At 47.3% G+C, this 22,812-nt stretch overlaps 1 protein-coding gene across 2 annotated transcripts in view; it reads left to right on the top strand.

The window, feature by feature from the left end:
* LOC138264668 (fibronectin type-III domain-containing protein 3a-like) overlaps nucleotides 1–22,812 on the top strand; it is a 406,147-nt gene that overhangs the window by 52,511 nt on the left and 330,824 nt on the right. For both annotated transcript variants that reach the window (XM_069212562.1, XM_069212561.1), the window contains 2 exons: nucleotides 19,369–19,445; nucleotides 21,729–21,948. In XM_069212562.1, coding sequence (XP_069068663.1) covers nucleotides 19,386–19,445; nucleotides 21,729–21,948 — 280 coding nt within the window. In that variant the 5' untranslated portion in view covers nucleotides 19,369–19,385. The remainder of the gene's footprint in view (nucleotides 1–19,368; nucleotides 19,446–21,728; nucleotides 21,949–22,812) is intronic.

The raw sequence follows: 22,812 nt of genomic DNA, 5'->3' as shown, positions 1-22,812 counted from the left end.
GGCGTCGGGTTCCGGTGCAGAGGATACCCAAGGTTGGAGGGGGCCTACAGAAAGAGGCTGCAGGCAGTGATGGAAGCCCACTGTTGGCATACTCAGTGTGGACTTTGGCTCTGGAGGGCCTGGGGGCCATGCTGGCACCGTTGGCCCACTTCAGTTCTTACTATGTGGCAATACTTACTTTTGGTGCTGTTCGGTGTCGGGTTTGGCAGTCTGGAGTCCTCCTGAGTCGTCATTGGTGCCTGCAAGGAAGCAGCTCTGCTACTCCATGGGAGATCCTGGTTACTTCTCGAAGTGCTGGCAGTCCTCTCAGGCTTTTGGAGGCAGAACAGCTGCAGGGCGCGTAGTCTTTGGTGCAGTTGTTGAGGACAACAAGCAGGCTGGTGTTGGGGGCAAGTCAGCTGCTGCTCCACAGTTCTTGCTTGTTGCAGTTCTTCGGGTCCTTCTTCTGTAGTACAGCGATTCTGAAGTCCTGGCAGCAAGGGGTTGCCTAAATACTCAATTTAGGGGCATTAATGGGAGTGAGAGGTATTAGCCAATAGGATACTTACCCCAGGGTTCCTATGCCCCCTAAATGACCACCTTCCTTGGGGAGTGGGCATCATCCAGTCATAGAAGTCCTAATTCCACCACACATAAGATGGTGGAATTCCTAAGGCTGTGTTGGTTTCAGGCTGGTCACCCTAGAGGTGTGTCCAGCCTGCAAATGAAACACATCTCCTCCAAAGCTAATTTTCCCGCAAGTCCAGGTGCTAAATGGACCCTGGGGCAGGGGGAGGTCGGCATTTCCCTTCTGAGGGAAACCAGATCTGCATACCAGGGGCGGTGGGCTTCTTTAAATCTCCCCTGCCTTGGAGTGCAGATTTGCAGGCCATTCTGTTGGGAGGGGGTCTGTTAACACCCCTGCCAGAGCAGGCTTTGTTTCCGACAACCCATGAGCAAAGGCTGTCACCAATGGGGGGTCAGAAACTCATCTGTTGGTGGCAGGCTGGTAGAAACGTGTCTGTGAGCCCACCTGTAGTTGGTAGGTTTTAGGGGGCACCTCTAAGGTGCCCTCTGGATGCATGTTTCATAAATCCATCACTGGAATCAGTGAGGGTTCATTAATATGAAATGTTTGATACCAAATACCCCTATGTTCAGTGAAGCCATCAGGTAGCTCGGAAACTCGTATTGACCATTGTCCAGCATATGTACTTAAATGGCTTCCCTTTTCACTTACTATGTCTAAGAATCGACAAAGACATAAAGGGGGCATATTTCCTCATGCCAATATGTCTTCACCTGTAATATAACACACCCTACCTTTGGGCTGTAAGGGTGACTTCCAAATATTATAGCTAGTGTTAGCGAACATTGCGGTAAAACGAAATATTTTCTACCAAACTAAAAATTAACCGCTTACAGCAGCAAAAAGATACCACTAAAAAAAAAGAAGACAAAATAATATTTCATCAGGGCAAGTTCAGCTTTGAATTAATGACCGTCAAAATAGAATGTGTCTATTTACCACACTTCTGCTACGCCAACCCTGACTAGAAATCACTCGAAAATATATCACCTAAGAGTTCAACCCAGAAGATTCACTATTGAATAACCGTGGCTATTTCATCCCGAATTAGAACATATGTCCCACTTTACAGAATACCAAAAGGAATCATAATGATTAACATGCCTTGGCTGCAAGCAGAATTACCTCCATGATAAGTACTATCTAAAGTTGTGGGAAAAACAAAGTAATTTTTTACCAAAGTAAAAATTAACCTCTTGCAACAGTAACATGATACTCCCTGAAAACAGGAAAATTGGATAATATTTCATCAGGGTGAGCGCAGTCACAAACTCATGGCCTTCTGAATAGAAAATATCTGTTTTCCCTTTTTCAGACAGGCGCAACTTCGAATTCCTGATCTCCCAAATCGGAAGTATTTATATTGCACCCATATGCTACTCCATCCAAGCCTGATCATCACTCAAAAAGTAGTCGGAATGTAAAATCATAAGGCTGTAGTAGCTCCAAAATATACCTGTACTCCAAATTTCTGAACCATTGCAGTCCTTGGAAAATCCCTTGGTGACACCTAATGGTGACTTGAAACGAAATCACACAAAAGACGCCAAAAAAAGACAAAGGCCCATAATACTCAATCCAAACAAAACATCCAAAATAATAGTATGCGTCTCCCTACAAAGGACAGTTTCATGAAAAGTCAATCATTGCACTATTACTGCAAATCGGAATGTCTGAAGCCACCCTGGAAAAAACAGGCACATTTTAAGGGAGAGTGACAGAATCTTGAAATAAGATTAAAGTAAAATACTAGTGGTAGGGAGACAAGATCATAGGCATGACAATAACGTATCATGAATAAAAAGCACTGTTTCCTGATGTATTATGCATTGTTTTATATACAATCACCTAAAGCAAACAGGAAGTCATTGTGGCTACTATAAAAATGCTTACAAATTGTAAGCAAATCATTTATCCTATGATCTACCTCGTGGTACCTTAGCAGGATCGCCACCTATATCAGACAGTAGAATATATACAGCCATAAAGTCTGACTAACTATTCAAAATAGTATACATTTCTGATGGATACAACTACCTGTGGATTCCTCACCTAATGAATAATCCCATGGCGCCAGCATTCGACGGAAATCTTCTTACTAGTCTCTGCACGTCGACGAGGACGTCACTCTAGCCCACGCGACGCCGTCTGACATCATACAGGCAATAAGAGGTCCTCGACGACGTGCGGACGTCAGTTCCCTTTTTTCCGTGCATTCGAAACGGTTATCTTCGAGGGAGCAACTGTTACTTTTGTGGTTACAGTGTATTTTTGCTGCGTAGTCTTTCGCTGTGGTAATAATGTCGCAGAGAAAGTCTGGATTTAAGCCTTGTCGTGAGTGTGGAGGCAAGATGTCGGTGACGGATCCTCATTCCGATTGCCTTTGGTGTTTGAGCTCCGACCACGACGTCTCGACTTGTGATTCATGCCAGCACATGAATCCAAAGGCCCTCAAAGAACGTGAGGCGAAGCTGTTTATGGCAAAATCGAAGGAGAAGCATCACAAGAAGTCTTCTTCTCCAAGACATCGGCGTCATCGAGACTCCCGGCGCCGTAGAGAATCTCGGCGTCATTCGAAGGAGACTCGTTCCAGGTCTTCGGATCGGCGCCGAAGGACATGGGAGATCAGTCCCACGGTTACGCCGCATCCTTCGACGCCGTTGCCCTCTCCGGCGTCTCCAACTTCACCTGGACAGGCGTCGGTGATTGAGGTATTGGAGCCTCAGGTGTTTTCTCCGGCGCAGACGTCGAGGCCGGCGTCGGGGTCGCCTCCGAGACAGGCACCTCAGTATCCGGCTTTTCCCACCCCTGGAGCCGATAGTTCTGCATTCTTGAATGCGATGTATGCCATCTTCCAACAGATGGCTCCAGGGGGTGCTCCGGCTGGGCCTTTGGCCTTTTCTTTGGGTGATCCTGCGCCTCTTCGGCCGGCACCCTTTATGCCCTTTCTCCGTTTTGGGAACGTGGGCTCGGCGCCAGTGTCGGCGCCGGTGGCCGCTCCGGTGGCGTCAGAAGGATTGGCCCCGGGGATTTCCATCCCGTCGACGTCGACGTCGGGATTTCGGCCTGTGACTCCGGTGGGTCCATCTGCTTCAGCTGCTCTTTCGTTGGCGCCGAAGTTACCTGTGGCGCCGGACGCGGCGTCGGTGGCTTCTGAAGATCGGCGCCGATCTTTGACTTCGGCGGAGGCATTGTCGACTCCGCGTATTGAACAACGACTTCATTCGAGGAGACGTGCTCTCCGTGTATTAGAAGAGCAGGAGTACCAACGAGCCCTGGAGGAAGGAGAGCTAGAGGACTCGGGTGATGGGCTGCGTGGACTGGAGTCGGCCAGTGGGCTGGACACTTCCCCTGAGTGGGATCTTTCGTCCCCGGGGGAATATACGGAGGAGGCTGCTTCCTTTCATGCAGTGGTACGGAAGGCAGCTAGTTTTTTGGACCTGCCTTTGCCGGTGGTGGAGGCTAAACAAAACCTTTTAACAGAGGTGCTACATCCGGCCTCAGCTGCGGCGGAGCCTCTGTTGCCATTTAATGACGCTCTGCTGGATCCGGTGTTAGAGGTGTGGAAGAGGCCAGCATCTTCCCCAGCAGTTCACAGAGCCGTGGCCAGGAGGTATCGGGCGGATGCCGACTGACCCTGGTTTTCTATCTAGGCACCCTACGCCGGAGAGCTTGGTGGTGCAGGCCTCCTGTTCATCCAAGTCAGCGCCTGGTTCTTTCCCGACGGTGCCTGGGGACAGATGGATGACATTTCCTCATCGTTTACAGAGCTTCCCCAGGGTCTTTTGGATCTTGTTTCAAATGCCCAGGCTGCTGCGACCCAGATTATCCAGACGGGACTGGATACCACCGACTCGGTAGCCAGAGCAATGGGCACAACTGTGGTGGCAAGGAGACAGGCCTGGCTCCGTAACTCGGGCTTTTATGCAGATGTACAGTCCACATTGTTGGATCTCCCGTTTGATGGGGACAAACTGTTTGGAGCCAAGGCTGATTCGGCCTTGGAACGTTTTAAGGAAAGCAGGGCCACGGCTAAGTCGTTAGGGCTCCAAGCTCCTTCTTCCACGGCCTCTTCCAGATTTTTCAGGAGGTTTCGTGGATTTGGGCGTGGCTCTTCCTCCTTGTAGGAAGTTGGCTCTGTATGTGCTATTTCAAAGTAAGGAATCGCATGCACAGAGTCCAAGGGTTCCCCTTAGAGGTAAAATAGTGGTAAAAAGAGATAATACTAATGCTCTATTTTGTGGTAGTGTGGTCGAGCAGTAGGCTTATCCAAGGAGTAGTGTTAAGCATTTGTTGTACATACACATAGGCAATAAATGAGGTGTACTCACTCAGAGACAAATCCAGCCAATAGGTTTTGTTATAGAAAAATATCTTTTCTTAGTTTATTTTAAGAACCACAGGTTCAAATTTAACATGTAATATCTTGTTTGAAAGGTATTGCAGGTAAGTACATTAGGAACTTTGAATAATTTCAATTGCATGTATACTTTTCAAGTTATTCACAAATAGCTATTTTAAAAGTGGACACTTAGTGCAATTTTCACAGTTCCTGGGGGAGGTAAGTATTTGTTAGTTTTACCAGGTAAGTAAGACACTTACAGGGTTCAGTTCTTGGTCCAAGGTAGCCCACCGTTGGGGGTTCAGAGCAACCCCAAAGTTACCACACCAGCAGCTCAGGGCCGGTCAGGTGCAGAGTTCAAAGTGGTGCCCAAAACGCATAGGCTTCAATGGAGAGAAGGGGGTGCCCCGGTTCCGGTCTGCTTGCAGGTAAGTACCCGCGTCTTCGGAGGGCAGACCAGGGGGGTTTTGTAGGGCACCGGGGGGGACACAAGCCCACACAGAAATTTCACCCTCAGCGGCGCGGGGGCGGCCGGGTGCAGTGTTAGAACAAGCGTCGGGTTCGCAATGGAAGTCAATGAGAGATCAAGGGATCTCTTCAGCGCTGCAGGCAGGCAAAGGGGGGCTTCCTCGGGGAAACCTCCACTTGGGCAAGGGAGAGGGACTCCTGGGGGTCACTTCTGCAGTGAAAGTCCGGTCCTTCAGGTCCTGGGGGCTGCGGGTGCAGGGTCTTTTCCAGGCGTCGGGACTTAGGTTTCAGAGAGTCGCGGTCAGGGGAAGCCTTGGGATTCCCTCTGCAGGCGGCGCTGTGGGGGCTCAGGGGGGACAGGTTTTGGTACTCACAGTTGTAGAGTAGTCCGGGGGTCCTCCCTGAGGCGTTGGTTCTCCACCAGCCGAGTCGGGGTCGCCGGGTGCAGTGTTGCAAGTCTCACACTTCTTGCGGGGAGATTGCAGGGTTCTTTAAAGCTGCTCCTTTGGATAAAGTTGCAGTCTTTTTGGAGCAGGTCCGCTGTCCTCGGGAGTTTCTTGTCGTCGTCGAAGCAGGGCTGTCCTCAGAGGATTCAGAGGTCGCTGGTCCCTTTGGAAGGCGTCGCTGGAGCAGAGTTCTTTGGAAGGCAGGAGACAGGCCGGTGAGTTTCTGGAGCCAAGGCAGTTGTTGTCTTCTGGTCTTCCTCTGCAGGGGTTTTCAGCTAGGCAGTCCTTCTTCTTGTTGTTGCAGGAATCTAATTTTCTAGGGTTCAGGGTAGCCCTTAAATACTAAATTTAAGGGCGTGTTTAGGTCTGGGGGGTTAGTAGCCAATGGCTACTAGCCCTGAGGGTGGGTACACCCTCTTTGTGCCTCCTCCCAAGGGGAGGGGGTCATAATCCTAACCCTATTGGGGGAATCCTCCATCTGCAAGATGGAGGATTTCTAAAAGTTAGAGTCACCTCATCTCAGGACACCTTAGGGGCTGTCCTGACTGGCCAGTGACTCCTCCTTGTTATTCTCATTATTTTCTCCGGCCTTGCCGCCAAAAGTGGGGGCCGGAGGGGGCGGGCAACTCCACTAGCTGGAGTGTCCTGCGGTGCTGTGACAAAGGGGGGAGCCTTTGAGGCTCACCGCCAGGTGTTACAGCTCCTGCCTGGGGGAGGTGTTAGCATCTCCACCCAGTGCAGGCTTTGTTACTGGCCTCAGAGTGACAAAGGCACTCTCCCCATGGGGCCAGCAACATGTCTCTAGTGTGGCAGGCTGCTGGAACTAGTCAGCCTACACAGACAGTCGGTTAAGTTTCAGGGGGCACCTCTAAGGTGCCCTCTGGGGTGTATTTTGCAATAAAATGTACACTGGCATCAGTGTGCATTTATTGTGCTGAGAAGTTTGATACCAAAACTTCCCAGTTTTCAGTGTAGCCATTATGGTGCTGTGGAGTTCGTGTTTGACAAACTCCCAGACCATATACTCTTATGGCTACCCTGCACTTACAATGTCTAAGGTTTTGTTTAGACACTGTAGGGGTACCATGCTCATGCACTGGTACCCTCACCTATGGTATAGTGCACCCTGCCTTAGGGCTGTAAGGCCTGCTAGAGGGGTGGCTGACCTATACTTGCATAGGCAGTGAGAGGCTGGCATGGCACCCTGAGGGGAGTGCCATGTCGACTTACTCGTTTTGTTCTCACTAGCACACACAAGCTGGCAAGCAGTGTGTCTGTGCTGAGCGAGAGGTCTCCAGGGTGGCATAAGACATGCTGCAGCCCTTAGAGACCTTCCTTGGCATCAGGGCCCTTGGTACTAGAAGTACCAGTTACAAGGGACTTATCTGGGTGCCAGGGTCTGCCAATTGTGGATACAAAAGTACAGGTTAGGGAAAGAACACTGGTGCTGGGGCCTGGTTAGCAGGCCTCAGCACACTTTCAATGGTAAACATAGCATCAGCAAAGGCAAAAAGTCAGGGGGCAACCATGCCAAGGAGGCATTTCCTTACACAACCCCCCCCCAAACGAAAGAGGATGAGACTAACCTTTCCCAAGAGAGTCTTCATTTTCTAAGTGGAAGAACCTGGAAAGGCCATCTGCATTGGCATGGGCAGTCCCAGGTCTGTGTTCCACTATAAAGTCCATTCCCTGTAGGGAGATGGACCACCTCAACAGTTTAGGATTTTCACCTTTCATTTGCATCAGCCATTTGAGAGGTCTGTGGTCAGTTTGAACTAGGAAGTGAGTCCCAAAGAGGTATGGTCTCAGCTTCTTCAGACCAAACCACAGCAAAGGCCTCCCTCTCAATGGCACTCCAATGCTGCTCCCTGGGGAGTAACCTCCTGCTAATGAAAGCAACAGGCTGGTCAAGGCCATCATCATTTGTTTGGGACAAAACTGCCCCTATCCCATGTTCAGAGGCATCTGTCTGCACAATGAACTGCTTAGAATAATCTGGAGCTTTTAGAACTGGTGCTGAGCACATTGCTTGTTTCAGGGTGTCAAAGGCCTGTTGGCATTCTACAGTCCAGTTCACTTTCTTGGGCATTTTCTTGGAGGTGAGTTCAGTGAGGGCTGTCACAATGGATCCATATCCCTTCACAAACCTCCTGTAGTACCCTGTCAAGCCAAGGAATGCCCTGACTTGAGTCTGGGTTTTTGGAGCTACCCAGTCCAGAATAGTCTGGATCTTGGGTTGGAGTGGCTGAACTTGGCCTCCACCTACAAGGTGGCCCAAGTAAACCACAGTTCCCTGCCCTATCTGGCATTTGGATGCCTTGATAGAGAGGCCTGCAGATTGCAGAGCCTTCAAAACCTTCTTCAGGTGGACCAGGTGATCCTGCCAGGTGGAGCTAAAGACAGCAATATCATCAAGATAAGCTGTGCTAAAGGACTCCAAACCAGCAAGGACTTGATTCACCAACCTTTGGAAGGTGGCAGGGGCATTCTTTAAACCAAAGGGCATAACAGTAAACTGATAATGCCCATCAGGTGTGGAGAATGCTGTTTTCTCTTTTGCTCCAGGTGCCATTTTTATTTGCCAGTACCCTGCTGTCAAGTCAAAGGTACTTAAGAATTTGGCAGCACCTAATTTGTCTATGAGCTCATCAGCTCTAGGAATTGGATGGGCGTCTGTCTTGGTGACAGAGTTGAGCCCTCTGTAGTCCACACAAAACCTCATCTCTTTCTTTCCATCTTTGGTGTGAGGTTTGGGGACTAAGACCACTGGGCTAGCCCAGGGGCTGTCAGAGCGCTCAATTACTCTCAATTCCAGCATCTTGTGGACTTCCACCTTGATGCTTTCCTTATCATGGTCAGACTGTCTAAAAAATTTTTTTTGACAGGCATGCTGTCTCCTGTGTCCACATCATGGGTACACAGGTGGGTCTGACCAGGGGTTAGGGAGAAGAGTTCAGGAAACTGTTGTAGGACTCTCCTACAATCAGCCTGCTGTTGGCCAGAGAGGGTGTCTGAGTAGATCACTCCATCTACTGAGCCATCTTTTGGGTCTGATGACAGAAGATCAGGGAGAGGTTCACTCTCTGCCTCCTGATCCTCATCTGTTACCATCAACAGATTTACATCAGCCCTGTCATGGAAGAGCTTAAGGCGGTTCACATGGATCACCCTCTTGGGGCTCCTGCTTGTGCCCAGGTCCACCAGATAGGTGACCTGACTCTTCCTTTCTAGCACTGGGTAAGGGCCACTCCATTTGTCCTGAAGTGCCCTGGGAGCCACAGGCTCCAGAACCCAGACTTTCTGCCCTGGTTGGAACTCAACCATTGCAGCCTTTTGGTCATACCAAAACTTCTGGAGCTGTTGGCTGGCCTCAAGGTTTTTGCTTGCCTTTTCCATGTACTCTGCCATTCTAGAGCGAAGGCCAAGTACATAGTCCACTATGTCCTGTTTAGGCTCATGAAGAGGTCTCTCCCAGCCTTCTTTAACAAGAGCAAGTGGTCCCCTTACAGGGTGGCCAAACAGAAGTTCAAAGGGTGAGAATCCTACTCCCTTCTGTGGCACCTCTCTGTAAGCGAAAAGCAGACATGGCAAGAGGACATCCCATCTCCTTTTGAGCTTTTCTGGGAGCCCCATGATCATGCCTTTTAATGTCTTGTTGAATCTCTCAACTAAGCCATTAGTTTGTGGATGGTATGGTGTAGTGAATTTGTAAGTCACCCCACACTCATTCCACATGTGTTTTAGGTATGCTGACATGAAGTTGGTACCTCTGTCAGACACCACCTCCTTAGGGAAACCCACTCTGGTAAATATACCAATGAGGGCCTTGGCTACTGCTGGGGCAGTAGTCGACCTAAGGGGAATAGCTTCAGGATACCTAGTAGCATGATCCACTACTACTAGGATATACATATTTCCTGAGGCTGTGGGAGGTTCTAGTGGACCAACTATGTCCACACCCACTCTTTCAAAGGGGACCCCCACCACTGGAAGTGGAATGAGGGGGGCCTTTGGATGCCCACCTGTCTTACCACTGGCTTGACAGGTGGGGCAGGAGAGGCAAAACTCCTTAACCTTGTGGGACATATTGGGCCAGTAGAAGTGGTTGACTAACCTCTCCCACGTCTTGGTTTGTCCCAAATGCCCAGCAAGGGGAATATCATGGGCTAAGGTCAGAATAAACTCTCTGAACGACTGAGGCACTACCACTCTCCTAGTGGCACCAGGTTTGGGGTCTCTGGCCTCAGTGTACAGGAGTCCATCTTCCCAATAGACCCTATGTGTTCCATTTTTCTTGCCCTTGGACTCTTCAGCAGCTTGCTGCCTAAGGCCTTCAAGAGAGGGACAGGTTTCTTGTCCCTTACACAGCTCCTCCCTTGAGGGTCCCCCTGGGCCTAAGAGCTCAACCTGATAAGGTTCAAGCTCCAAAGGCTCAGTTCCCTCAGAGGGCAGAACTTCTTCCTGAGAAGAGAGGTTCTCTTTTTCTGACTGTGTTGCAGTTGGTTTCCCAACTGACTTTCCTTTTCTCTTGGTAGGCTGGGCCTTTCTTCCAGACTCCAGCTCTACTTTTTCACCCTGTGCCTTGCATTGTGCTCTTGTTTTTACACACACCAGTTCAGGGATACCCAGCATGGCTGCATGGGTTTTTAGTTCTACCTCAGCCCATGCTGAGGACTCCAGGTCATTTCCAAGCAGACAGTCTACTGGGATGTTTGAGGAGACCACCACCTGTTTCAGGCCATTGACCCCTCCCCATTCTAAAGTTACCATTGCCATGGGATGTGCTTTAGTCTGATTGTCAGCGTTGGTGACTGTATAGGTTTTTCCAGTCAGGTATTGGCCAGGGGAAACCAGTTTCTCTGTCACCATGGTGACACTGGCACCTGCATCCCTCAGGCCCTCTACACTTGTCCCATTAATAAAGAGCTGCTGCCTGTATTTTTGCATGTTAGGCGGCCAGGCAGCTAGTGTGGCTAAATCCACCCCACCCTCAGAGACTAGAGTAGCTTCAGTGTGGACCCTGATTTGCTCTGGGCACACTGTTGATCCCACTTGGAGACTAGCCATTCCAGTGTTACCTGCATTGCAGTTTGGAGTGGAACCTTTCTTGGGATAGGCCTTGTCTCCAGTTTGGTGTCCAGGCTGATTACAGCTACGACACCAGGCCTTTTTGGGATCAAAGTTTTTACCCTTGTACCCAGGATTGTTTTGTGAAGAGGCTCTGGGCCCACCCTCCTGTGCAGGTTTTTGGGGGCCTGTAGAAGACTCTTTACTATTTTTATTTTTGGCTGTCTCACCACCTTTCCCCTGGGGAGGTTTTGTGACCCCTTTCTTTTGGTCACCCCCTGTGGAAGTTTTGGACACCCTAGTCTTGACCCAATGGTCCGCCTTCTTTCCCAATTCTTGGGGAGAAATTGGTCCTAGGTCTACCAGATGTTGATGCAGTTTGTCATTGAAACAATTACTTAACAGGTGTTCTTTCACAAATAAATTGTACAGCCCATCATAATTACTTACACCACTGCCTTGAATCCAACCATCTAGTGTTTTTACTGAGTAGTCTACCAAGTCAACCCAGGTCTGGCTCGAGGATTTTTGAGCCCCCCTGAATCTAATCCTATACTCCTCAGTGGAGAATCCAAAGCCCTCAATCAGGGTACCCTTCATGAGGTCATAAGATTCTGCATCTTTTCCAGAGAGTGTGAGGAGTCTATCCCTACACTTTCCTGTGAACATTTCCCAAAGGAGAGCACCCCAGTGAGATCTGTTCACTTTTCTGGTTACACAAGCCCTCTCAAAAGCTGTGAACCATTTGGTGATGTCATCACCATCTTCATATTTAGTTACAATCCCTTTAGGGATTTTCAACATGTCAGGAGAATCTCTGACCCTATTTATGTTGCTGCCACCATTGATGGGTCCTAGGCCCATCTCTTGTCTTTCCCTTTCTATGGCTAGGATCTGTCTTTCCAAAGCCAATCTTTTGGCCATCCTGGCTAGCTGGATGTCCTCTTCACTGGAGTTATCCTCAGTGATTTCAGAGTTGTTGGCCCCTCCTGTGAGGGAACCAGCATCTCTGACTATTATTTGTGGAGTCAGGGCTTGAGAGGCCCTGTTCTCCCTAAATAGGACTGGTAGGGGGGAATTTTCCTCCAAGTCACTATCTTCATCCTCTGTGTTGCCATCCTCAGAGGGGTTGGCCTTTTCAAACTCTGCCAACAGCTCCTGGAGCTGTAGTTTGGTAGGTTTGGAGCCCATTGCTATTTTCTTTAGTTTACAGAGTGACCTTAGCTCTCTCATCTGTAGATGGAGGTAAGGTGTGGTGTCGAGTTCCACCACATTCACATCTGTGCTAGACATTATGCTTCTAAAAGTTGGAATACTTTTTAAGAATCTAAAACTGGTTCTAGAATCTAATTCAAACTTTTACAAACTTTTAAACTCTAAAAGAAATGCTAACAGGGACTAACACAAGGCCCTAGCAGGACTTTAAAGAATTTAGAAAACTTTTCAAATTGCAAAAATCAATTTCTAATGACAATTTTGGAATTTGTCGTGTGATCAGGTATTGGCTGAGTAGTCCAGCAAATGCAAAGTCTTGTACCCCACCGCTGATCCACCAATGTAGGAAGTTGGCTCTGTATGTGCTATTTCAAAGTAAGGAATAGCATGCACAGAGTCCAAGGGTTCCCCTTAGAGGTAAAATAGTGGTAAAAAGAGATAATACTAATGCTCTATTTTGTGGTAGTGTGGTCGAGCAGTAGGCTTATCCAAGGAGTAGTTTTAAGCATTTGTTGTACATACACATAGGCAATAAATGAGGTACACACACTCAGAGACGAATCCAGCCAATAGGTTTTGTTATAGAAAAATATATTTTCTTAGTTTATTTTAAGAACCACAGGTTCAAATTTAACATGTAATATCTTGTTTGAAAGGTATTGCAGGTAAGTACATTAGGAACTTTGAATCATTTCAATTGCATGTATACTTTTCAAGTTATTCACAAATAGCTATTTTAAAAGTGGACACAGTGCAATTTTCACAGTTCCTGGGGGAGGTAAGTATTTGTTAGTTTTACCAGGTAAGTAAGACACTTACAGGGTTCAGTTCTTGGTCCAAGGTAGCCCACCGTTGGGGGTTCAGAGCAACCCCAAAGTTACCACACCAGCAGCTCAGGGCCGGTCAGGTGCAGAGTTCAAAGTGGTGCCCAAAACGCATAGGCTTCAATGGAGAGAAGGGGGTGCCCCGGTTCCGGTCTGCTTGCAGGTAAGTACCCGCGTCTTCGGAGGGCAGACCAGGGGGGTTTTGTAGGGCACCGGGGGGGACACAAGCCCACACAGAAATTTCACCCTCAGCGGCGCGGGGGCGGCCGGGTGCAGTGTTAGAACAAGCGTCGGGTTCGCAATGGAAGTCAATGAGAGATCAAGGGATCTCTTCAGCGCTGCAGGCAGTCAAGGGGGGGCTTCCTCGGGGAAACCTCCACTTGGGCAAGGGAGAGGGACTCCTGGGGGTCACTTCTGCAGTGAAAGTCCGGTCCTTCAGGTCCTGGGGGCTGCGGGTGCAGGGTCTTTTCCAGGCGTCGGGACTTAGGTTTCAGAGAGTCGCGGTCAGGGGAAGCCTCGGGATTCCCTCTGCAGGCGGCGCTGTGGGGGCTCAGGGGGGACAGGTTTTGGTACTCACAGTCGTAGAGTAGTCCGGGGGTCCTCCCTGAGGCGTTGGTTCTCCACCAGCCGAGTCGGGGTCGCCGGGTGCATTGTTGCAAGTCTCACGCTTCTTGCGGGGAGATTGCAGGGTTCTTTAAAGCTGCTCCTTTGGATAAAGTTGCAGTCTTTTTGGAGCAGGTCCGCTGTCCTCGGGAGTTTCTTGTCGTCGTCGAAGCAGGGCAGTCCTCAGAGGATTCAGAGGTCGCTGGTCCCTTTGGAAGGCGTCGCTGGAGCAGAGTTCTTTGGAAGGCAGGAGACAGTCCGGTGAGTTTCTGGAGCCAAAGCAGTTGTTGTCTTCTGGTCTTCCTCTGCAGGGGTTTTCAGCTAGGCAGTCCTTCTTCTTGTTGTTGCAGGAATCTCATTTTCTAGGGTTCAGGGTAGCCCTTAAATACTAAATTTAAGGGCGTGTTTAGGTCTGGGGGGTTAGTAGCCAATGGCTACTAGCCCTGAGGGTGGGTACACCCTCTTTGTGCCTCCTCCCAAGGGGAGGGGGTCACAATCCTAACCCTATTGGGGGAATCCTCCATCTGCAAGATGGAGGATTTCTAAAAGTTAGAGTCACCTCAGCTCAGGACACCTTAGGGGCTGTCCTGACTGGCCAGTGACTCCTCCTTGTTATTCTCATTATTTTCTCCGGCCTTGCCGCCAAAAGTGGGGGCCGGGGCCGGAGGGGGCGGGCAACTCCACTAGCTGGAGTGTCCTGCGGTGCTGTGACAAAGGGGGGAGCCTTTGAGGCTCACCGCCAGGTGTTACAGCTCCTGCCTGGGGGAGGTGTTAGCATCTCCACCCAGTGCAGGCTTTGTTACTGGCCTCAGAGTGACAAAGGCACTCTCCCCATGGGGCCAGCAACATGTCTCTAGTGTGGCAGGCTGCTGGAACTAGTCAGCCTACACAGACAGTCGGTTAAGTTTCAGGGGGCACCTCTAAGGTGCCCTCTGGGGTGTATTTTGCAATAAAATGTACACTGGCATCAGTGTGCATTTATTGTGCTGAGAAGTTTGATACCAAACTTCCCAGTTTTCAGTGTAGCCATTATGGTGCTGTGGAGTTCGTGTTTGACAAACTCCCAGACTATATACTCTTATGGCTACCCTGCACTTACAATGTCTAAGGTTTTGTTTAGACACTGTAGGGGTACCATGCTCATGCACTGGTACCCTCACCTATGGTATAGTGCACCCTGCCTTAGGGCTGTAAGGCCTGCTAGAGGGGTGGCTGACCTATACTTGCATAGGCAGTGAGAGGCTGGCATGGCACCCTGAGGGGAGTGCCATGTCGACTTACTCGTTTTGTTCTCACTAGCACACACAAGCTGGCAAGCAGTGTGTCTGTGCTGAGTGAGAGGTCTCCAGGGTGGCATAAGACATGCTGCAGCCCTTAGAGACCTTCCTTGGCATCAGGGCCCTTGGTACTAGAAGTACCAGTTACAAGGGACTTATTTGGGTGCCAGGGTCTGCCAATTGTGGATACAAAAGTACAGGTTAGGGAAAGAACACTGGTGCTGGGGCCTGGTTAGCAGGCCTCAGCACACTTTCAATTGTAAACATAGCATCAGCAAAGGCAAAAAGTCAGGGGGCAACCATGCCAAGGAGGCATTTCCTTACACTCCTCTTCCTTTCGGGGAAGATATCAGCAACCTGCCTCTTCCCATCCCTATAGATCTTTCAGGGGGAGAGGTAGGGTCCGCACCAGAGGAGCCTCCCAGCAGCACTCTGCCTCTTCCTCATCCTCTGGCGGGGTGCAGCAGGGGAAGCAGCCTTAGGCTTCCACCATTTCCCACTCACTCCTCTCCTGTAGGGGGAAGATTACAGCATTTTCTCACCAAATGGAAGACTGTTACAACGGACACTTGGGTTCTCAGTATTGTGGGAAAAGGCTACACCCTTCCCTTTCGGGAGTTCCCGCCCCTCATCCCGCCCCGCCCTTCTTATTGTTCAGAAGAACACCTCCTGTTTCTAGAACAGGAGGTACAAGCCCTCCTTTCCAAGGGCGCGTGGAGTTGGTCCCAGAGCAGGAAAGGGGTCGAGGATGTTACTCAAGGTATTTCCTGATTCCCAAGAAGGATGGTCGTTTGAGACCAATTCTGGACCTGAGGATCTTGAATTGGTTCCTCAAGCAGGAAAAGTTCAAGATGCTGACCCTAGCAAAGGTGCTTTTGGCGTTGAACAAGGAAGACTGGATGGTGTCTGTCGACTTGCAGGATGCTTACTTTCATATCCCGATACTCAAGTCACACAGGAAGTATCTCCGGTTTGTGGTGGGATCGCAACACTATCAGTTTGCGGTCCTTCCGTTTGGTCTTACTTCAGCACCTCGAGTCTTCACGAAGGTGATGTCGGTGGTTGCGGCAGAACTCAGAAGGAAGGGGATAGCAGTATTCCCTTACTTGGACGACTGGTTGATCAAAGCCAAGTCCCCGGAGCTTGTGTCGCATCATCTGCAGTCAACAACCCAGTTGTTGTTCGACCTGGGTTTTTCGGTGAACGAGCCCAAATCTCACCTAGAGCCCTCTCAGCGCCTCCTGTTCATAGGGGCAGTACTGGATACAACATTGGGTCGGGCCTTTCCTCCGCCTCAGCGGATTCAAGATATTCAGGATTTGGTTCCAATGTTTCAAAATGGAGCGGTAGTTCCAGTCCTCAAGGTCCTTCGTCTGCTCGGTCTGTTTGCCTCCTGCATTCTGTTGGTCACGCATGCTCGCTGGCACATGAGGGCTCTTCAGTGGTGCCTCCGAAGGCAGTGGTCTCAACACAAAGGGGATCTAGAGGGTACTGTCAAGATCTCCAGAGATGCTGCTGTGGATTTGAAGTGGTGGATTGCAAGCAACAATCTTGGATGTTAAAAATCTGTATCTGGCAGCCAGACCCCGTAAGGCTGCACAGGCAGAACTGGGGGATCCTCTAAGGAACCCCCCAGAGTACATGGTATCATCAAACTAACACTGAAATCGTGTAGTTGCATGATTCCAACATGTTTGATAGCAAACATACCTAGGTTTGAGAAGCCATTATGTAGTTGGACTACTCGTGTTGACCAGTGTCCACTAAATAGTGGCTAAGGAGTTCAGGAATTGGCCTGGGGTCTGTAGGGGCAACCTGCTCATGCAGGGGTACCCTCACACTTAGGGACATGAAACCTGCCTTTGCGCTGAAGGGCCTACCAGAGGGGTGACTTATAATTTTAAAGGGCAGTGACCAGGTTTGGTGATGAAAGGGTGCATGCACCATTTCACTCAGGCTGCAATGGCAGGCTCCAAATGCAGTTTGCATGGACTCCCATGGGTGTCACAATACATGCTGCAGCCCATGGGCCCCCCTGGTGTACCAATGTCCTTGGTACCTAAGTACCATAAACTAGGAACTTACATGGATGCACCAGTATGCCAATTGTGGGTGTAGAAAGTTTAATAGCAGCCAAATTTAGAGGAGAGAGCCCAGACACTGGGGTCCTGATTAGCAGGATCCCAGTGAACTACAGTCTAAACACACTGACTCCAGGCAAAAAGTGAGGGTAACTATGCTAGAAAGATGTCAATTTCCTACAGCTGGGTTACTTGTGCTGAGCAGGGTCAAGTACATGCTTTAAGATGAGTGCCCTTGGAATGTCTAGGAATAGAACTAGACATCTTAGGGGCATATCTGCTCCTGCAGTTGAGTTGTCACATGCATTATAATGCACCCTGCCTTAGGGCTCTTATGGCCTGCTGTAGGGGTAACTTACATATAGTACATGCAGTGATTTTGACATGGCACACAATGAGTGAGTCATGTCATGTTTGCCTGCGGACATGCAGTCTGCAGTGGCAGGCTCTATGCAATTTATGTGTGGGTCCCATAAGGTGGCATAAGATAGTTTCCAGGGGTACCATCTACTAGTGACTTAGAGGGGTGCTAAAAGTCAGTGCCAGTGGTAAAATAATCAGACATCACCTTGTTTTAAGGAAAGAGCACTGGCAATGTGGTCTGATGACTTTTTATTTTCATCCTCACAGTTTTTGTTATAGAAGTAATCCTTTCTGCGTAGATTAACTTGGAGGTTTAGATGTTTCTGCCAAAGATACTCTGGACTGTTATTGTATTGGGTCATGCCCTAATAAATGTAATTTTAGCTCTGTCGGATGAGCCTCCTTTTGAAAAGAAAATTGAGATATATTCACTTAGTGATGTGAATGAAGTAGGGAAACTGAAAATACTAAATTCATTTGAAGATGTTAGTATTGTTTATGAACCAGGGGTGATTACAGTGGGTGGAGAGGAATAATAGGAACAAGAGGTAAAATGTAGAGGAACTAACATACTAAGTTAAATGGTTAATTCATATCATAATCATGAAAAGAGTTCCAATAAATCATATCTCACTGTGGAAGCTATAGAAGCATACATTGGTAGAAGATTAGAGTCTATATTTTAGTATACAAATTGAAGTAGTTGGAATTGAGGAAAGAGTCTGATGAACATTTCCGTTCCCGTTTTAAACATAGTGGAGTGATAAGGTTCTCCATAATTCAAAAGATGATTAAGGCACAGTACACATTTAAGATACTTCCTCAAACATAATTTATTTGCATTTATTTGTGACTCTGATTTAAAGATGCAAATGAGCCCAAAAGATGTCTGAAAATATAAAAGGACATAGGGATTTATTTTCATATTAGTTCTTTGAAACTTCATAAAATAAGCTTCATATAATACTAGTCACATATTTAACAGAAATGCAGAAAAAACCCAATAAATTAATTATAGGAACAACAGCAATGTTGCGGTGTGTATGGTGCACCAGTACCCATCGCGCTTTTCACTCTATGCAAAGCAGACAGTGAAAAGTGCTACGAGGCTGGGCATAGGGACCCCTGCACTGCCCGTGCCAAGTGAATGGGCAGTGCAGGGGCCCCCTGCTCCCAGTCTCTGCTACCGTCATGTAAAATCTGGCAGAGAGGTGACTTGTAATCCCCAGGGCAGTGCAGCCCTGGTGGATAAGGACTGCCAGACTGACAAGTCGTGATCTGGCGGCGCTGGCTCCGACCGTGGCGCATCCGCTACAGTCGTAATGTGGCTACTGGACTGCCACATTGGCAGCGGTCCGACCACCACCGTGGCCCTGGTGGTCTAAAGATCACCAGTGTCGTAATAACTTGCAAAGTGTTGTGCATAACAATGTAAAATATAAAATTTCGAAGCAGATTGGTTTACTAATCTTGGACAGGATGGATTATGTTCCTTTTGTGACATTTGTTTAGGTGACGGTACATTCTACTATTATCAGCCTAATTATTAAAACATGTGTTTTGTAACCTGTTCAGTTTATACAGTAGTGTCAGACCTGAGGACTCGTATGTATGGCTGTATTGCTGTGTATGATATTTAATATTCAATTTAGCCAAAAGACTGAGTTGTGTTTAGTTTTTTTTTAGTGACCGTAATTCACTTAGGGTGTAAATTTGCAAGGTGAGTGGTCTGGTGTGTTTCTCTTGAAGCATTATTGTGTAAGTGGAAATGCACTTTGCGTCTTAATCTGAGTACTTGATAGTGCTCACGGTTCACTAATTCGGGGACTGTGAGGAGAATGTTGTATTGGTCAATTTGAAATGAGAGACCGAGGAGAGTAATTGCATGACATCATAGTGGGGAGTGAAGATATTTGCCTCTGTAGTACCCAAGCCATTGAACTTGATATCAGGATTACTTTGCACCTTTCAAGACATACTGCTTCTTGTTCGTTACAGTTCTCGGTTATTGACGCGTATTTGAGCAACCACTATCCATTTACACCTTAAAATATTTTTGACAATCATTTTATTTAAAGATCTCATATATCTGGCTTGTTACTGTATTTTTTCAGGGCCAGCACATGTGCCCATGATGTCACCAAATGGGTCTATGCCTCCAATATTTGTGCCTCCCGGATATGTGTCCCAGGTAACTATTTAACTTTGTGGTGTTATAAATTGTAGCATGATCTATTGTAAATTGTGTTTACTCAGATAGTAAAATAGCACATTCACATCCAAAATATAACAGAAGATCACACACTAAACAGGATAGAGACACCCTTCCTACATATCCCAGACATGAAGGGCAAGGACCCCATTTATGGGGAACTCAAAAGACCTTTTCCAGAGAAGAGTATGTATGCAGTCTTGCTAGAAGGCGCAAGTAAAAAGTTAGCTTCCTAGCTCTCTGCATGAACTGAATTACAGAAACCTATCTTGTGCTTGAACTCTCGGTGTTATAGGGTTCCTGCAAGGTTAGTAGGACTGTTTATACAACATCAATAACTTCACGATATAGAGACCTAGGAGCTCATTGGGAGTTTGGTGGTACCAACACAGGACCACCAAACTCGCCGGGAGGACGCCATGGCGTCCACCCTATCACAAGGTTTCAGCCGGCCTGCCTGGCTGACCAACAGAAACCTTGGAATAGAGCATTCCTGCCGATCTGACCTGCGTGAAGAGTGCTACAAGATAGCAATCATCTCCCTTTAAGGAGCCAAATGCTGTCTTGTAGCAGAGAAGGGCCCAACCAGCACTCTTGGTAAGATGAAGGCAGTGCGCCTTCCGAGGGTGCTGGGTTTTGGGGCCCCTGCTCTTGTCCTCTGCCAGCCTTTTCATGGTGGGGAAACCACCATGAAAAGGCTGGTGGAGAGCAAGGTTGTAATCAGCAGGGCGGCATTGAATTTAGCACCGCCCTGGCTGATTACAACCCAGACTGCTGTCACCCCTTCGGGATCTGTGATCCTGGCTGGGATGGCGGTCTTTAGGCAGGTCCGCCCCCCTAACTCATAACGGAATGGTCGGACTGCCACAGGCGTGGCTGTCCAACCGCCAGCCTCGTAATGAGGCGCTAATCTATATATAAAATATATATATACAGTGATTATCTATTATTTGGTTTTGGCTAGCTCACAGTACTCCATTTGATCCTCTACACTGACCAGGATAATAGATGTTAAGGGTAACTTTGAACATGACATCTGATTCCCAAGGAATCAGTGGAAACAAATGTCACCCTTTCATTTGGTTTCTCGTGCATGCGCAAGGTAAACACACAAAAAATGCAAAAATACATTTTCAAAACATTTATTGAACTGATTGTGTTCTTGCAAAGAAAGCATGAGCTGTGATTATTAGAGAGACCTGTTACTGTAATCAGCATAATTAGGATGACAATCATTTTAAACAATTCAACCATGGTAATTGTTACTAATGTTGGCTCACTCCTAATCTAATACTATACTAAAGAGAGCATACCTGGAGTACCATCTGCCATGTACCTTTGTCATATCAGTTGGGATAGCCTAGCCCCCATACCTTGGTCTTAGGTGTCAGCAACCCAGTATCGGTGTACAGGTTATCTTCCCTTGTAGGATAGAGGTAAGAGTCAGCAGGCTGTATCATAGTCATAGTTGTTCCATCATCATCTGGCGTGAAGTACTCGTCTCAACGGGTATCACACGGACCCAATTTATATAATAAAACATTATTCTTATCACACTGTGATAGAAGTGCAGAGTTGCTACTGTGGTTCATCAAGCACAAACGGGTAGTCTCCTAAGGAGCACAGAAATGAAAAAAAATGGCATTGCGTTATGATGATGGTACGTCCCTTTACTGAATTTACAGACTACAGGGTGTCAATGTGTCCTGGAATAAATGTGTATGCAGCACATTCTTGTGTTAGTTGAAAAATAAAATACGTAAAAAGGCACCATTTCGAAAAATTTCAAGCTAAAGCTGAACTCTAAATTGGAGACCTAATGCGGGCCATGCAACAACTGTACTTAGCATTGTACCATTTACTTGGTTGCAGTGACCTCTTCTGGTCTTTTGCAACAAAATAAACTTAATTTTGTTTTAACTAAGATATCCATGTGCAGTTTGTCTCATAATTTCTTTGGTATCTTGAGACTGGGTTGATCATAAGAACTTTCATGTTATGGGGATGAAGCAACAGCCACAAAATAAATATTTGCATGGAAAAATATTCTTTCCCCTTACTGCAGCAAGGCTTGCTACATAATATTCCCCTTCACTTTTATTTGTTTTGCAAAATAAAAAAACGATTAACTCCCACACTTTCTAAAATACCTAGTAATGAATACTTAATATTATGAGTATTATTACTACTACTACTACTACTACTACTACTACTACTATAATAAAAGGCAACCTAATAATTTTGAATATGTTTCAATTAAAGGTGGTGGAGGAAAATGGTGTACGGAAGGTTTTGGTCCTGCCACATTCAACTGAATTTCATCCCTCTGTGCATCCTGCACCACCTCATGTGACCCATTACATGCATCCCCATCCTGCTCTTCTTCCACATCCACCTCATCCAGTGTACTCTCCAGGAGCAGGAGAAATTCCACCACAGTTCATTCACCAGCATCAACCACCACACATTTACCAGGAGCAAGGTATGTGTTTTTTGTATTTTTGATCTTTTTATTTAATTACAGTTGCATTTGTAATAAAGGCAATTTTTAAAAACCAACAACAGCAGCATATTACAAATAATAATTTATCAATTCTTAAAAATTACTTTTGGTCTTTATGATGTAATATCTGTGTACTCTTTCCATAGTAGTATTCCAGGATGTTTACTTTCTTAGTCACATATTGGGTACTTTGTTGTAATATACGTCTCCCATATAACCTGTTGGCATACAATTAGACACTCTTGGTGGGGTTTATATGCCAGGTTGATGGTTTTTACAGTCCATGAACATTAATTGTTCTCTGCAAACTCGGTACTGCATCACCAATACTTTCAACAATAGCTACATTTTGTGTGTGATTTAACAAAGAAGATCGCACACTATCACTTAATTTATTTAAAATATAATTCTGGATATGTTGCCTCGATTTGATCTGCAGTTCAGACCAGATGCAAACACTTAATTCACTCCCCTTCACTCTTGCCTTCTAAATATCCTGTCCCTCCTTTAGATCATGCCCTGCCCTAATCACTTATTCAAAGGCACCTCCCAACCCCACCACCCTCTACCAACTAAATCTCTAGTGTAAGGTCATTCTTCTTGCTTTCCCCAAGAAGTGAGTGCTGAATCTTTGTTTGAACGCATTGTTATAGCAACTTGAAGAATTTTTGCTGGCCCTCATTAAAACGATTTTCCACTCACTTGCTTGCTGTAGCAACTGAAGTCAAATGATCAGATCATGTAGTAGAATAGATAATAACATTACATGTCACCTGAAGCATGTAATAATTTCTCCATCACTTTTAAATGCATACATTTTGGCCAACCGTAATACGTACTAAA

Source organism: Pleurodeles waltl, chromosome 2_1, assembly GCF_031143425.1.
Source record: "Pleurodeles waltl isolate 20211129_DDA chromosome 2_1, aPleWal1.hap1.20221129, whole genome shotgun sequence".
NCBI lineage: Eukaryota > Metazoa > Chordata > Amphibia > Caudata > Salamandridae > Pleurodeles > Pleurodeles waltl.
Note: the sequence above shows the minus strand (reverse complement) of the source record. Positions and strands in the feature narration are given on the sequence as shown.